Source organism: Salmo salar, chromosome ssa25 (assembly GCF_905237065.1).
Source record: "Salmo salar chromosome ssa25, Ssal_v3.1, whole genome shotgun sequence".
NCBI classification, from domain to species: Eukaryota; Metazoa; Chordata; class Actinopteri; order Salmoniformes; family Salmonidae; genus Salmo; species Salmo salar.
In genome coordinates this window covers 38,383,554-38,398,882 of record NC_059466.1, presented here as the reverse complement: position 1 = coordinate 38,398,882, position 15,329 = coordinate 38,383,554, and the positions used below count along the sequence as shown (strand labels likewise).

The window sequence follows — 15,329 nt, the reverse complement described above, 5'->3', positions numbered from 1 at the left end:
TAGTGATGAGCTTCATCGGCACTATGGTGTTGAACGCTGAGTTGTAGTCAATGAACAACATTCTCACATAGGTGTTCCTTTTGTCCAGGTGGGAAAGGGCAGTGTGGAGTGCGATTGAGATTGCATCATCTGTGGATCTGTTGGGGCGGTATGCGAATTGAAGTGGGTCTAGGGTATTCGGGAGGATGCTGTTGATGTGAGCCATGACCAGCCTTTCAAAGCACTTCATGGCTACCGACGTGAGTGCTACGGGGCGGTAATCATTTAGGCAGGCTACCTTTGCTTCCTTGGTCACAGGGACTATGGTGGTCTGCTTGAAACGTGTAGTTATTACAGACTCGGTCAGGGAGAGGTTGAAAATATCAGTGAAGACACTTGCCAGTTGGTCCGCGCATGCTTTGAGTACACGTCCTGGTAATCTGCTTTGTGAATGTTGACCTGTATAAGGTCTTGCTCACATCGGCTACCGAGTGTTATCACACAGTAATCTAGAACAGATGGTGCTCTCATGCATGCTTCAGTGTTGCTTGCCTCGAAGCGAGCATAAAATACATTTAGCTCGTCTGGTAGGTTCGTGTCACTGGGCAGCTCGGGTCTGGGTTTCCCTTTGTAGTCCGTAGTAGTTTTCAAGCCCTGCCACATCCGACGAGCGTCAGAGCTGGTGTAGTAGGATTCAATCTTAATCCTGTATTGACGCTTTGCTTGTTTGATGGTTCGTCTGAGGGCATAGCGGGATTTCTTATAAGCGTCCGGATTAGTGTCCCGCTCCTTGAAAGCGGCAGATCTAGCCTTTAGCTTGATGCGGATGTTGCCTGTAGTCCATGGCTTCTGGTTGGGATATGTACATACGGTCACTGTGGGGACGACATCATCAATGACTGAGGTGGTATACTCCTCAATGACATTGGATGAATCCCGGAACATATTCCAGTCTGTGCTAGCAAAACAGTGTTTGTTTGTGTGCTTACTATTCACATCAAATTGTGAAAAGGGGAAAACAATAGAAAATATGTCTACTATATGTAGTTTCTATAAAACCCATCTCCATTATGAAATGCATGGCAAGGTTTGTATGATTCCTTTATCAAAGCATGCCTTATGGTGTTTTCACATTTAGTCAGTCCTCTTTAAAGTGAGCTCTGGGGTAAAGAAAAAGCTAAATAACTCAGTTCACTTCGTATTCACACTGCCCTTGCCTTTAAATGAGGACTCAACTAATTTGCCAGTTCACTTCAACTATTTAGAAAGGAACCAATATCTTTTTCCAACATGCACTCTGGGTTTTAACAAAGTGTAGGACAAGCCATTCAATCAGAATGCATTATCGGACAGCTAGATATACCTACTTACATTTTGGAAGCTAATAGACTGCATTTAGTTAAAATATGAGACATAATAATTGCAATCCGTAGTTACTATTAACATTTGATTGCTATTTATTCTGTAACCAATAGAATAACTGCAGAATAAATAATGCTGTAATTGAAAATTGTACACCCAAGGTAGGCTACTGCCCCTTTAAGAGCTAGAATAGATTTTGTGCCCTGTTGTGATTCTCACCAAATCTGTTGTCTACTCACACTATTCAAACCCCACAATCAATTAATAGTTTAAAGCTCTCTTAGCCTTTAGATCACATATTGCAAACAAGTCATCTGAACTAAAAACGTCCTTGACAATCACTAAAAAATATCCAAAAACAGCAAAAAAATCCCGCTAAACTGCACATCAGCTTCTCTTTTGTGGCAACAATGTGAGGGTTTTTGGCAGGGGAAAGGGTGTTACAGTAGTCTAGTGTGTCAGGGTTTATGGCGCTGCAGTAGTCTAGTGTGCCAGGGTTTATGGCAGGGGAAACGGTGCTGCAGTAGTCTAGTGTGTCAGGGTTTATGGCAGGGGAAAGGGTGTTACAGTAGTCTAGTGTGTCAGGGTTTATGGCAGGGGAAACGGTGCTGCAGTAGTCTAGTGTGTCAGGGTTTATGGCAGGGGATATGGTGCTGCAGTAGTCTGGTGTGCCAGGGTTTATGGCAGGGGAAACGGTGCTGCAGTAGTCTAGTGTGTCAGGGTTTATGGCAGGGGAAACGGTGCTGCAGTAGTCTAGTGTGTATGGCAGGGGAAACGGTGCTGCACTAGTCTAGTGTGTCAGGGTTTATGGCAGGGGAAACGGTGTTACAGTAGTCTAGTGTGCCAGGGTTTATGGCAGGGGAAACGGTGTTGCACTAGTCTAGTGTGTCAGGGTTTATGGCAGGGGAAACGGTGCTGCACTAGTCTAGTGTGTCAGGGTTTATGGCAGGGGAAACGGTGCTGCACTAGTCTAGTGTGGGAATAATGACAAGTGAACCTGGGGAGCTTTGCGTTCACATTGTCCTAAAAAAAGGAACCCGACCGCAGAATTCAAGTGAACCAAACTCAGACCACATCTCCAGATGGTCTCAGTTCAGTTCGGTGCCTCTTTTGAGTGGTCCGAGTTCCTTTGGAGTGTTCACGCTGTACAAAGAAATAAGCGAACCGCACTGAGTTCACAAAAATTGTCTGAAAGGGACCAAGTGTGAAAGCACCCTTAGGTGTTGTGCGAAAATTTGTTCAAGCCGAATGTTTTTAACTTTTCTAAAACACAACCCCCTCCCCACATACTATTAAACCAATGAGTTCCAAAATAGTTCAATGCTTCTAGAGACAAGTTTCTTTAATGTATTCAACAATAAGTATTCAGATGTGGGTTAATATTCAACATTCATCTCATTAGTGCAAACTAAAACAAGCGTTTAACATTTCAGACAGTTTTCACACTTCAAAAGGAGATATGTGTTCATCTGACGGTTGAAATAAAGTAGGGTAGGACAATGTCACATCCACAAATACAGGGTTGGGGAATAACTGATTACATGTAATCTGATAACCCCCCAAAAATACTAATCAGTTACATTAACAGCAAAATTGTCATAAGATCACAGATAATTTAGAAAAACTAGATTGGATTACTTTCACATTTTCTAACACCTCTTAAATGGAATGTAATCCAAAAGTAATCAGAATACATTACGGAGTTTGGGCAATCCAAAAGTTATGCCTCTGATTAGAATTTGACAGGTAACTAGTAACTAAAGGATTACATTCAGAAAGTAACCTACCCAACCCCAATTTGGAATAACCATCAGAGCCGTGACAAATTACTTTAAATGACAGATCATGATCAAAATATGAGAAATCTAAATACGAATAACTAAATCAATATCAATTATTAGGGAAACAAAACATTGAACATTAGTGTCAGCTATAAACAAATAAAATGTGTATATATATTTTGGGGTGTGTATGCCCCCACATATCAATATGGCATTAAGAGTTCATTGAGATTCCATAATCAAACCATATATAAGTAGCAGTAAAGAACACTCAACATGGCTTCTGGTCCAGAACAATGGACATGTGTAGTGATTGCACAACAATACTGTCAGACTCAACACCTACATAGAAACAGTTTAAAAACTATTTTCAGAAAGCAGCAGCAACCATAACAAATTGTGGCAATGCAGGATGATTACAACTGAAGCAAAGCAATATTGACTAACTTGACTGTCTTTCAGCTGCAAATGACACACACACACACACATTTTGGCTACTCAATGCCCTTCGCTGACTTGGGATCAGTTTTCTTACTGCTCCAGTGTTGGCATCAACCAAGAGCTAAACCAACTGGTCCCAGAACAGCTTTAAAGTAGAGTAACCAGAACACACAGAGGGACACTCAAACCAGATGGAACGAGGGTGAGGGTCACAGATCTCTGCGGAGCAACAAGGAGCGCTGAGGGTTGTGTGTGTGTGTGTGTGTGTGTGTGTGTGTGTGTGTGTGTGTGTGTGTGAAGGCCTGGAGGTATAACGAGGTGCTGGTCAGAAAATCTGCTGCTCAAACAGGATCTTCTCAAAGCCTTGCGGCGCCGTATGGTAGAAGTCACTGAACTGGCAGTCTAAGATGGCGCTGTCATCCACTGGGACAGAAGAGAAAGATCAAATCAACATGGGTTCAAGTTAGTGTTTCATGAGGATACTTTAGCGGGTATAACTCACTGACTGGATCTCAATTTAGCACTTCATCGTTAGTAACTACATGGGAAATCCTGTGTGCAAGCAACAACAAATAAACAGTAGTATTAAATTACCTCAACATCGTATGCCTCCAAAAGGAAGGCTGTCAGTTTCAGCTTTGTACTTACTGCCCTCTTGTGGCAGAAAAATAGAACCACCATAAATCATTTTGGGGCAGATTTACTAGGCGTTTGAGCATGTTTTTCTCCACTGGGAATTAACCAAATGGAGAGCAAGGGTTAACATATATTATGTTAATTCAGGTTAAGAGAATTAATAAAATATGAATTACATTTTTTTTTTTATGTTGATATTGGTGGTTTTCCCTCCTGAGAAAGTAAGAATCAAATCAACATGTCACATGCACTGAATACAAGTGTAGACTTGACTGTGAAATGCTTACTTACAAGTCCTTAACCAACAGTGCAGTTCAAGTAGACTGAAGTAAAAAGTAATAATAAAAAGTACCACAATAAGAATAATGAGGCTGTATACAGGGGGCACCGGTACCGAGTCAGTGTGCAGGGGTACAGGTTAGTTGAGGTAAAGTGTACATGTAGGTAGGGGTGAAGTGACTATGCACAGATAATAAACAGTGAGTAACAGCAGTGTACAAAAGAGATGGGGGGGGGGGTCAATGTAAATTGTCCAGTGGCAATTTTATTAATTGTTCAACTATCTTATGGCTTGGGGTAGAAGCTGTTGAGGAGCCTTTTAGTCCTAGACTTGGCGCTCCAGTACCACTTGCTGTGCGATAGCAGAGAAAACAAATCTATAACTTGGATGACTGGAGTCTCTGACAATTTTATGGGCTTTCCTCTGACACTGTCTATTATATAGGTCCTGGATGGCAGGAAGCTTGGCCCCAGTGGTGAACTGGGCCGTTCGCACTACCGTCTGTAGCGCCTTGCGGTCGGATGCCGAGCAGTTGCCATACCAGGCGGTGATGTAACCTGTCAGGACGCACTCGATGGTGCAGTTGTAGAACCTTTTAAGGATCTGGGGACTCATGCCAAATCTTTTCAGTCTCCTGAGGGGGAAAAGGTTTTGTCGTGCCCTCTTCACGACTGTCTTGGTATGTTTGGACCATGAATGTCCCTGTGCATGCAGCTGTGTACACACACACACACACACACACTCACCATAAACCACCGGGAACACGGTGCCCCTGATCCCTGAAGCTGGACAGTGCATATTCTTCCCATTCAGATAGAGATTCAGCTCCACATGGTCGTATGTGATGCCCTGAGACGAAAAACAACTGATTAGATTCCCTGTACACCTTCTGACTGAATTTCCCATTAGCTTGTCCAGAGAGGAAGAGGTAAACAGAAAGGTTTCACTCTTGCCAAAATAAGCCCAATGTGTATCTATGGCTTTATTTTGGACCTAAGCTTGTCACCTGCCTTCCTGACAGCGACTCCCACTGGGCAGAGACATGAGCCTCTCTTCATTATGTACAGGTCCAAGAGGCTTCTAAACAGCTTCTATCCCCAAGTCATAAGACTCCTGAACAAATAATCAAATGGCTACCCAGACTATTTGCATTGCCCTCTCCCCCTCTTTTACACCGCTGCTGCTCTCTGTTATCATCTATGCATAGTCACGTTAATAACTCTACCTAAATGTACATATTACCTCAACTAACCGGTGCCCCCACACATTGTACTTGTGCCCCCTGTACAAAGTCTCACTATTGTTATTTTACTACTGCTCTTTAATTACTTGTTACTTTTATTTGTTATTCTTAGCCATATTTTTTTTAACTGCATTGTTGGGGCTCGTAAGTAAGCATTCACTGTTGTATTCGACGCATATGACTAATACAATTTTATTTGATCTCTGGCCTAGCCCAATCCACCTCTATAGAGGTGGGACTTCCTCCAAAACACCTTAAGTAGCCTCACCTGTCCATAATCAGTGTGACAACCTAATGGACTGGAACAGAGATACTAATTAATATATAATTGAGATGGTCTCATCTCCGACCTAATGATGGGAGTCGTTGTCCCAAAGGCAGGCGATCTCATTATTGGCCTGCTTATTACCGTTTCCTACATGGACAGATTGACAGGATTGGACCCACCCACTTCGCCTCTTCCGCTCTGACTGCAAGCATGACTGTGTAGTGTTTGGAGAACGTGTTTATTGTGTAGTTTAAAGCTAAAGACTAACGGTTTTTTCTTTGTATAACCTGGATGCATTACTGAGAGAGTTTTTCTGCCAATGTATTTGGTGTTGGACTGCCTTTTGTTCGTCAGAAGACAATATTGCTGTGTTTCAATTATGCCATGTGCTTTCCTTGCTTTGTTTGAGATGTTATAGAGCATGTTCATTAACGCTTTAATAAAGACCTTGAGTATATGTATAAAACCAGCTTAGTTGCACCCCAGCAGACCAGTCCACTCACCACAATGTCCCCCTCCTGTGGAAGGCTATTGGCAGGGAGGCGGTTCTTCTCCTCGTTGTTGTGATACATCGAGCCATCATGCCTCAGGACAAGGCTGTTGATGTCCTGCCCCATGGGGACCTGGTTCAGGTTCACCTTCTGAGTTGCCACACCTATCCCCCATATACCTGCACACAGATGTCAGAACCTTTAAAAACAAGCTTGCCAACACAAACCGTACAGTGCTGGTCTTCAAACCATTTTACTTGAAGTTCAGAGGTGGAACTATATTGGCATATGGTCATTTTGACTACGAGGAGAGCATTCCTTCTAGTCAATGTTTTGGCTAGCTTGGACTGGCTTTTTTTTTGCTTTCCAGTATCACTTCCAGCAACTATGGTTTGTGTGTAACCAGGCTGGTGTAGTTCAGGACAGTAAGTATGTAGACTTCTACCCACACGTACCCCCAGTAGAGGGTGTGTTACTGTAAATCCTATAACCATTGGAGTGGACCGAGGGGAATTCCCTCTACCTGTAGCCCTGCTTCCGCCAGATGGCGCTATTATCCTTACGTCGTTTGTCATCGACGTCGCGCATTAAACTGCAGAGCTGGTAATACACTCGTGTCCCCTGCGACCTGTTCGTACATAAAACATCATTCAGGCTGCAAAGGCATCATTTTCCCCCTTAACCTGATTTAATGGCCCGCCAACCTAAAAATGGTTAATATGCATACAGTCTTAACAAAACACAATATTCCAATTCAGCCAATCAGGTTGAAGCAGTCTGTTCACCCCAGGATGAATGCGATGCGCAGCAAGTAGCATTAGCCACTCTAGCATTGTGGTGAAAAAAAATGTGTTTTGTTAAAACGGTATGCATATTTTCCCGGCTTTTTAACCCGGCGGGCCATTATATTAAATTGAGGAAACTACTTCTCCAGCCTGAATGGAGGATGTTTTATGAACGAACCGGTCGCCGGGGGACAAGAGTATTAACAGCCATGCAGTTTAATACAAGATGATCTATTATATTGACAAGATGGTCGAGTGACCACTAACCATATAAAATACATGTCCTCAAAGATGGAAGGCAGGCGAGATGAGGCAACACCAGGTGGGACCATTATAGCCAATGAGAGGGCAGATAAGTGAACAGGCACAACGTTGCCGAAATGCCACATGAATGTACCGATAAGTTGACGCACAACAACCTAACCATTACATAACTTATATTTGATCAAATAAGCCTCAGGTGGCAAATTAGAAATTCAATTTGTTGACCAAGATCGATACTCATTGACCTCCATACAAAAAAAAATCCTCACTTCGTGGACAGTTTTTGGGCAGAGTAAACCCTTTCGCGTCGCCTCTTCCTGTCTGGTTTAATGCAAATGACAAACGACGTAAGGATAATAGAGCCATCTAGCGGAAGCGGGGTTTTGACTAGGTGGTATACAGCTATGACAGGAAGTGACTTAGGTTCAGGTTAAGAATAGGGTTAGCTAAAACCTCAGAGAGACTTCCGGGAATGCTTGCGAAAGACACCTGTATGAAAGACTATGGAGAATAAATATGAGTTCATCATAGTAGAGCTGTAGCACCGCCCACCGGTGATTTGAAGTCGATGAACGCTGGGCGATCTCTGAGAAAGAAGTAACTACTGAAAATATATAAAAAACGCCACATCCAACAATTTTACTGAGTTACAGGTCATATAAGGAAATCAGTCAATTGAAATAAAATTAACTAGGCCCTAATCTATGAATTTCACACGACTGAGCAGGGGCACAGCCATGGGTGGGTGGGCCCACCCAGGGAGGGCCCACCCAGGGAGTCAGGACCAGCCAATCAATCAGAATATGTTTTTCCCCCCACAAAAGGGATTTATTAGAGCCAGAAATACTCCTCAGTAAAACATTTTTTTTATAAGTATTAAACAAATCTAAATATATTTTATATTTGAGATTCTTCAAAGTAGCCTCCCTTTACCTTTGACAGCTTTGCACACACTTGGAATTCTCTCAACAAGCTTCATGAGGTAGTCACCTGGAATGCATTTCAATTAACTGGTGTGCCTTGTTCATTTGTGGAATTTCTTTCCTTCTTAATGCATTTGAGCCAATCAGTTGTGTTGTGACAAGGTAGTGGTGGTATACAGAAGATAGCCCTATTTGGTAAAATACCAAGTCCATATTATGGCAAGAACAGCTCAAATCAGCTAAGAGAAACAACAGTCTATCATTACTTTAAGACATGAAGGTCTGTCAATATGGAACATTTCAAGAACTTTGAAAGTTTCTTCAAGCGTAGACGCAAAAACCATCAAGCGCTATGATGAAACTGGCTCTCATGAGGACAGTCACAGAAAAGGAAGACCCAGAGTTGTCTCTGCTGCAGAGGATAAGTTCATTAGAGTTACCATCCTCAGAAATTGCAGCCCAAATAAATGCTTCAGAGTTCAAGTAACAGACTACTCATCAACTTTTCAGAGGAGACTGCGTGAATCAGGCCTTCATGGTCGAATTGCTGCAAAGAAACCACTACTGGCCTTTCTAGGGAGTTTTTTCAAACCACCGTGCTTCTACACCTGCATTGCTTGCTGTTTGGGGTTTTAGGCTGGGTTTCTGTACAGCACTTTGTGACATCAGCTGATGTAAGAAGGGCTTTATAAATACATTTGATTGATACCAAAGGACACCAATAAGAAGAGACTTGCTTGGGCCAAGAAACGAGTAATGGACATTAGACCAGTGGAAATCTGTCCTTTGGTCTGATGTTCCAACCGCTGTGTCTTTGCGAGACGCAGAGCAGGTGAATGGATGATCTCTGCATGTGTGGTTCCCACCGTGAAGCATGGAGGAGGCGTGGGGGTGCTAGTGACACTGTCTGTGATTTATTTAGAATTCAAGGCACACTTAACCAGCATGGCTACCACAGCATTCTGTAGCGATACACCATCCCATCTGGTTTGAGCTTAGTGGGACTATCATATGTTTTTCAACAGGACAATGACCCAACGCACCTCCAGGCTGTGTAAGGGCTATTTGACCAATAAGGAGTGTGATGGAGTGCTGCATCAGATGACCTGGCCTCCACAATCAACCAACCTCAATCAAATTTAAATGGTTTGGGATACGTTGGACCGCAGAGTGAAGGAAAAGCAGCCAACAAGTGCTCAGTATATGTGGGAACTCCTTCAAGACTGTTGCTAAAGCATTCCACATGAAGCTGTTTGAGATAATACCAAGAATGTGCAAAGCTGTCATCAAGGCAAAGGGTGGCTACTTTGAAGAATATAAAACATATTTAGATTTGTTTAATGCTTTTTTGCTTACTACATGATTCCATGTGTTATTTCATAGTTTTGATATCTTCACTATTATTCTACAATGTAGAAAATAGTAAAATACAGAAAAACCCTTGAGTAACTTTGTCCAAACTTTTGACTGTGCATAATCTATATCTATTAATGTAGTTGTGTGAGGATCATGGTGCTGTGTGGCTGCACCCATCTGATCTTTCATTAGTGAAGTCACAGCCGTGTTGTTAGGCTGTATTGTCCTGTTCAGCACATAACCTATTGTAGCCGTATTCTTTACAGATCATGTAATTGGAGGCTGTATTAAGCTTATACCTGCCATTTACTATTGTATTTAATTTCCTTTTTTTCCAGAACCACACACACTCTTGGTTAAAACTATTTAAACCATACCTTAAAGTGCCTTAACACATACACTGTGCCGTTCCTGCTTTATGTGAATCAAGGTTATTAAACCACCTCAACTGGAATCCTACCTGTCTATCATCTGTGCCCTTACAAGCACCTGGGAGAGAACACATTCTGCTCTGAAAACATTAGGGATATACAGTCCAACAGGTCCTCCTCCACTTCAAGGAAAACAGACCAGGCCAGGGTTTGGGAAGTCAATAAGAAATGAAAAATTCTTCCTTAGTTGTTCATTTTCTCAAACTGAAGGCACAACCTAAATTCAAGAAAATGTCTTAAGTAGTTGAACATGCCATTACTCAAACCTCGTGAAAAACTGACACGTTTTCATTTATCAAAAACAACTTACATCGAAGGAGTGCCTTTGATTTGAAGGCGTGCACATGCGCAGTTCAGCGCAAGAACACCAAAGCCGCCATGACATCTCACAAGTGTGATCGGAGATTTTTATTGGAGAAGCAGTTTACTCCTATCTTCATAGGTCATGGCTAGAAGGGATCCAGCTTTTTTCAAATTAACTTTAAATGTGTATTTTAGGTAACCCTAAACTAATGATGCTAACCTGCTACGAAAAGTAAAATCTGACGTTAATTTGTCAAAAGATGGGTCCATTATAGCCATGACCATCGTCATATTGTAACTGTATGCCTGTTTTATCCTAACCTGTTACGAAAAGTCACTAAGGACAAAAGTTGGATTCAGACGTCCATTTTAGAGCGAGGGACACATTTCACTTTACATCTGGTAAGTATAGTTTCTAGAGATTATACATATTTTGTTGACAGTCCGTTTTTTTGGTGATGCCGGCTATATTGTAAAGTCAGGGTTATTTCCCGTCACCAGCCACCAGAATGAATTACAACTCGGGGAGTTAAATTTATTATACTGACTCCCGATGTTACGTCCCAAAGCTACCCTGTCTGATGCGCGCACACCAAAAGATATTCCCCATAGTTCCTTATCCATTTCATCTCCCACACAAAGGTGGACAGTAACGTTACATGGACTCATGTTCAATCATTACCTGTGGACTGGATCTTGAACTCAAAGTAACTCTTGTTTTGGTGCAGGGGAGCGTTGGCGAGGCAACCCCCGGTGCCACATATCCTCCGGCCACTCTTAACGATGACCACATCAGTGCCTGTACAAGTACAAATCAATATTTGTATTTTATTTACGACGGCGTTGTCAAAAACAGCCAGCTGGACAGTAGCTAGGCTAACCCCATCGGCCTTCTCTCGAGCATTTACTGCTTAAAACAACGAACCGTCAGAAAGATTTCCTCTCACCCATATGATGCGTGTCTAACTGGACGGTAGGCATTTCTTTGAGGGGAATATGCCCCGTTCCCCCATCTCCGCAGCATCCCAGACAACACGTAAACATTGCAGCCATTCTTGTGCTAAAATATCCGGAAATGGTCACGCCGACGAAGTCAACAAGAGCTGAAGGAGCTCATGAGAAAAGCTACCATCATAATGAAATAGCGACACCTGGTGGCAGTCATACCACAGTGTCATGAGCCAAATATGCGCTCCTTTCCAATGCGTCCAATCACATTGCTTACAAAGCAGCGGCTCCTGATGGCATGGAAACAAGGGAAGAAAATCAAGGTCAAAATAAAAAAAATTACACGTGACTTAGTAGCTATTGGTTATCAATGTGTCAAGCTTGGGACACATGGCATGATCAAATGTGTGTAGAGTGGGAATTCCATCTCCTATCAAATAACGGGGCAAATGTCTGTAATGAGCACCAATATTGTTGCTGGGTAGGCCTACATGTCGTCAGTTAAAAAGGGAGCCAGTTCAGTAGCCTATCACCAAGTCTTTTGAGAGCACTTCCAATAGGCTACTTTGTATCCATGCCCTGGGTATCAGTGGGGATGAAAATTACAATGCAAATTTACATGCACTATTGCCTGGGGTTCAAACGTCACACATAACAATCGATTAACGTTACTTAAAGTTCATAATGACGTATACAAATGGTGCGATAGAGGCAGTGCGATAAAGCCGGGTGACTAAGAACCTAGTGGTTGACAATCTTTCACGCTGTAAAAATGTTTTGCATAGCAACAGCCCGCCTCCCCTCTCCAATTTGCAGGGATCCTCTATATTTTTCCTACTGAAAAATAAAACGCATCTTGTTCTCTAAAAGTAAAAAATATGTACTTAAAAAAACCGCTGCCATTAATATCATTGAGATGTTTTTACTTTCTGCGCGCCACTGTATCAGGCGCGTACTATAGTGCGCGCTATTTGGAGCTGGAAGGTTCGCTAGTGTAGTGCTGTGGCCATGAAATGGTTAATTTTTTCTCCCGGAAAGGGCGAAGTCTGCACAGCAACAAGCGCCATGATTGCGTTGCACTGTGCGTCTCAGCAGCTGGTAAGTGTTTTTTTTTTTTGGTCCAGTTGCATGTTGCTATACGCTTGCAAAAGCTGTCATAACCATCCTCAATACCTTGCCTATAGGACATACTCGTGTGTGATCTAATTTATAGACTGAAACTTGTTTATACTGAGTGGTAATCGTTGGTGGAAGTTTGTGTTTATGCAGGATAGCTTATATTGCTAAGGATACGTTTCGGGCTATTAACATTAAAGCAGAAGTCAAATCTGAAGTGAGTGGGAACTTAGTCGTTACCATCTCATCTATATATAGACCAGTTGGATGAAACGGCTGTGTCGTGATTGCGTGATATCCCGTCTCATAAAAAAAAAACATTAGTGTGAACACTAAAAAGTAGGTCGTTGAACATAGGAAAAACATAGGGACCGTTGCGAATGGTTTTTCACTGCAGCAAAATAGTCTGTGCACCTAGGCATGATGTTCCACTGCGCTTTCTATTTTCATATTTTACGCGGGTACACCTCATTTTCCTTTTTGAGGGTGGCTGAATTTTAACACCAGTCGCTGGATTGGATAGTCTGTGCGTTTTATCCAAAGTGTTGTCATGCGTAATTCTAGTGATGTGCATTTCCACCATCACTACCTGTGAATTATTGCGCTGCTGGGTGATGTAGCTAAACAAACGGGTATGTTTAACTGATGGATAGTGTTTTGATCTATTATTTTCGATTTGTTCTCCACTCAAACCTGGTTGTATTTTATTTCAGAACACCATGGAGCTTCTAGAGGAGGACCTGACTTGCCCAATTTGCTGCTGTCTCTTTGAGGACCCCCGAGTTCTGCCGTGCTCACACAGCTTCTGCAAGAAGTGCTTGGAGGGGATTCTGGAGGGGAACAACCGAGGACCTGTTTGGAGACCCCCGTTCAAATGCCCCAGTTGCCGCAAGGAGACTCCTCAAAACGGCATAAACAGCCTCCAGATCAACTACTCGTTACGTGGAATCGTTGAGAAATACAACAAAATCAGAGTGTTACCCAGGATGGCCCTGTGCAAACACCACAGTGGTCAACCGCTTAATATATTCTGTGCCACAGACTTGAAACTTATTTGTGGATTTTGTGCAACAACTGGCGACCATAAAGGACATACATTCTGTGCCCTGGAAGACGCGTACGAGCAGGAGAAATCCGCATTTGAGGAGCTGTTCCAGGGAGTGGAGAGCTGGCACAGCACGGATATTCTATCCTGCCTGGAGACACTGGAAGCCAGTAAGAAAAAGGCGCTCCAGTTAGTTTCCAGGGACGCGGAGAAAGTAAACGACTATTTTGTCAAACTGATCAACGCCCTGGACCACAAAAAGAATGAGATCCTCTCCGATTTCGAGACGCTGAAGTTGGTGGTGATGCAAGCCTACGACCCCGAGATCAATAAACTGAGCGATGCGCTGGAGGAGCAGAAGCGCGCTCTCACCATCGCGGAGTCCTTCAGGAATGTGACCGACCCCCTCTGCTTTCTCGAGCAGATGCAGGAGTTCAGGGAGAAGTTGCGCGTTGTCCGGGAAACGCCGCTGCCCTCCCGGACAGACATGGACGTCGGTCCCCTGGTCAGGAATTTCGACGTCAAAAACTGGGACTCGATGAAGCTCAAAGATGTGGACAAGCTCTCCGTCCCGCACGAGAGTGGCGTGTATAGCTCAACGACCCCGCATTCCGGCGGCAGAGCGCTGGGGAGAGTCGTCGTGTTTTTTGTGAGCCTTTTATGCGCCCTGGTCCTTCTGCAGCCGGACAGCCTGACCGCAGTGTCAGCCCAAATCTCCTCGCTCGGCCATGCCTACCTGCCAGTGCTAGCTGGGTGGCTGGAACTGGCTAACGGTGCGTGGCAGTGCTGGGGAGAGGTACTGGATGCCTGCGTTTGCCTGGTGGGTGCGTTTCTGAACTGTATCCTGAACCTCTTTAAGACACCTGCCGATTTTCTTGACCGCCTTGTAAACACAACTAGCGAATTTCTTAGCCATTGTACATTTCTTTAGATTTCCGAGTGTTATTTTTGCTACATGGATCTGAAGCAAGCTATGTCAGTCTGATATTGAAAGCCTATATTGTCCAAGCTATAAGTAGATTTATAGCAAACACTAGAAAGTTATTCAAGTATTTACAAGCACATATGTATCATGCTTTGTGAATATATATATATATATATATCCTAAACGTAGAACCATACAACACTAAGTTAAATCAAAACACTGTTGCTGTACATTAAATGTTGTCATTTGAGTACAGCTATTTTGGTGAGTGTTAAGCATCAGCTCTGACCAGGTGCACCATCCATCCTTCTCCAAGCCATATGATCATCACACAGGTCATAGTCTGTCACCTCAGGATATTATTGACTATACATTCCACAGGCTAGATTATGTAGGATAGGCCTAATATTTACATCGAGTTTAAGTGTCTGAGTGTCGTTTATTTTTGCCTTACTTTTAATGACCATCTGTTGAGTTGTCATAATGCCTCATACCCTGTCACCAGACTCATTTTTTGCCTAATAAAACATCAATTTGGTCTTTTCCGTCATCTTTATTTTTGAGTGACAGAGGGGATTTCACAAATTGTGGAGGCACTTTTTTTCGCACGTGTAGGCTACTTTACCGGTCAAGGTCATTAGTGAAGCCTCGATTGGTGCTTCTGCACACGTGAGATGAAATACCGACATTATGACTATGAAATACCATGCACTCGCACAGGCGTTGAAATGCTCGTTTGATGTTCGCCTTCC

At 43.1% G+C, this 15,329-nt stretch overlaps 2 protein-coding genes across 4 annotated transcripts; one reads left to right on the top strand and one right to left on the bottom strand.

Annotated features, from left to right (window-relative positions):
* Window positions 1–2,665: 2,665 nt before the first annotated feature.
* Window positions 2,666–11,648, bottom strand: LOC106586720 (SPRY domain-containing protein 7). The gene is made up of 5 exons (XM_014174286.2): window positions 11,491–11,648; window positions 11,226–11,342; window positions 6,494–6,660; window positions 5,226–5,328; window positions 2,666–3,986 (listed from the first exon to the last, which is right to left on the bottom strand). The coding sequence occupies exons 1-5, from the start codon at window positions 11,594–11,596 to the stop codon at window positions 3,889–3,891; spliced, it is 591 nt and encodes a 196-aa protein (XP_014029761.1). The 5' UTR covers window positions 11,597–11,648; the 3' UTR covers window positions 2,666–3,888.
* Window positions 10,612–15,115, top strand: LOC106586719 (tripartite motif-containing 13-like). 3 transcript variants are annotated; one of them, XM_014174285.2, is made up of 2 exons: window positions 10,612–10,945; window positions 13,321–15,115. In XM_014174285.2, the coding sequence occupies exon 2, from the start codon at window positions 13,327–13,329 to the stop codon at window positions 14,581–14,583; it is 1,257 nt and encodes a 418-aa protein (XP_014029760.1). In that variant the 5' UTR covers window positions 10,612–10,945; window positions 13,321–13,326; the 3' UTR covers window positions 14,584–15,115. The 3 variants fall into 3 exon arrangements, with proteins under 3 accessions (XP_014029760.1, XP_014029758.1, XP_014029759.1); XM_014174283.2 differs by lacking the exon at window positions 10,612–10,945 and adding an exon at window positions 12,423–12,589; XM_014174284.2 differs by lacking the exon at window positions 10,612–10,945 and adding an exon at window positions 12,601–13,239.
* Window positions 15,116–15,329: the final 214 nt, after the last annotated feature.

Excerpts from the sequence above, each read along its gene's own strand:
- LOC106586720 (XM_014174286.2), bottom strand. The coding sequence starts at position 11,596 with ATGGCTGCAATGTTTACGTGTTGTCTGGGATGCTGCGGAGATGGGGGA. Across the intron at positions 6,661-11,225 it reads GTTCAAGATCCAGTCCACAG|GTATATGGGGGATAGGTGTG; the intron begins GTAATGATTGAA and ends ATCTGTGTGCAG. Across the intron at positions 3,987-5,225 it reads CGTGTTCCCGGTGGTTTATG|TGGATGACAGCGCCATCTTA; the intron begins GTGAGTGTGTGT and ends CTTCTGTCCCAG.
- LOC106586719 (XM_014174283.2), top strand. The coding sequence starts at position 12,500 with ATGAAATGGTTAATTTTTTCTCCCGGAAAGGGCGAAGTCTGCACAGCA. Across the intron at positions 12,590-13,320 it reads ACTGTGCGTCTCAGCAGCTG|AACACCATGGAGCTTCTAGA; the intron begins GTAAGTGTTTTT and ends ATTTTATTTCAG.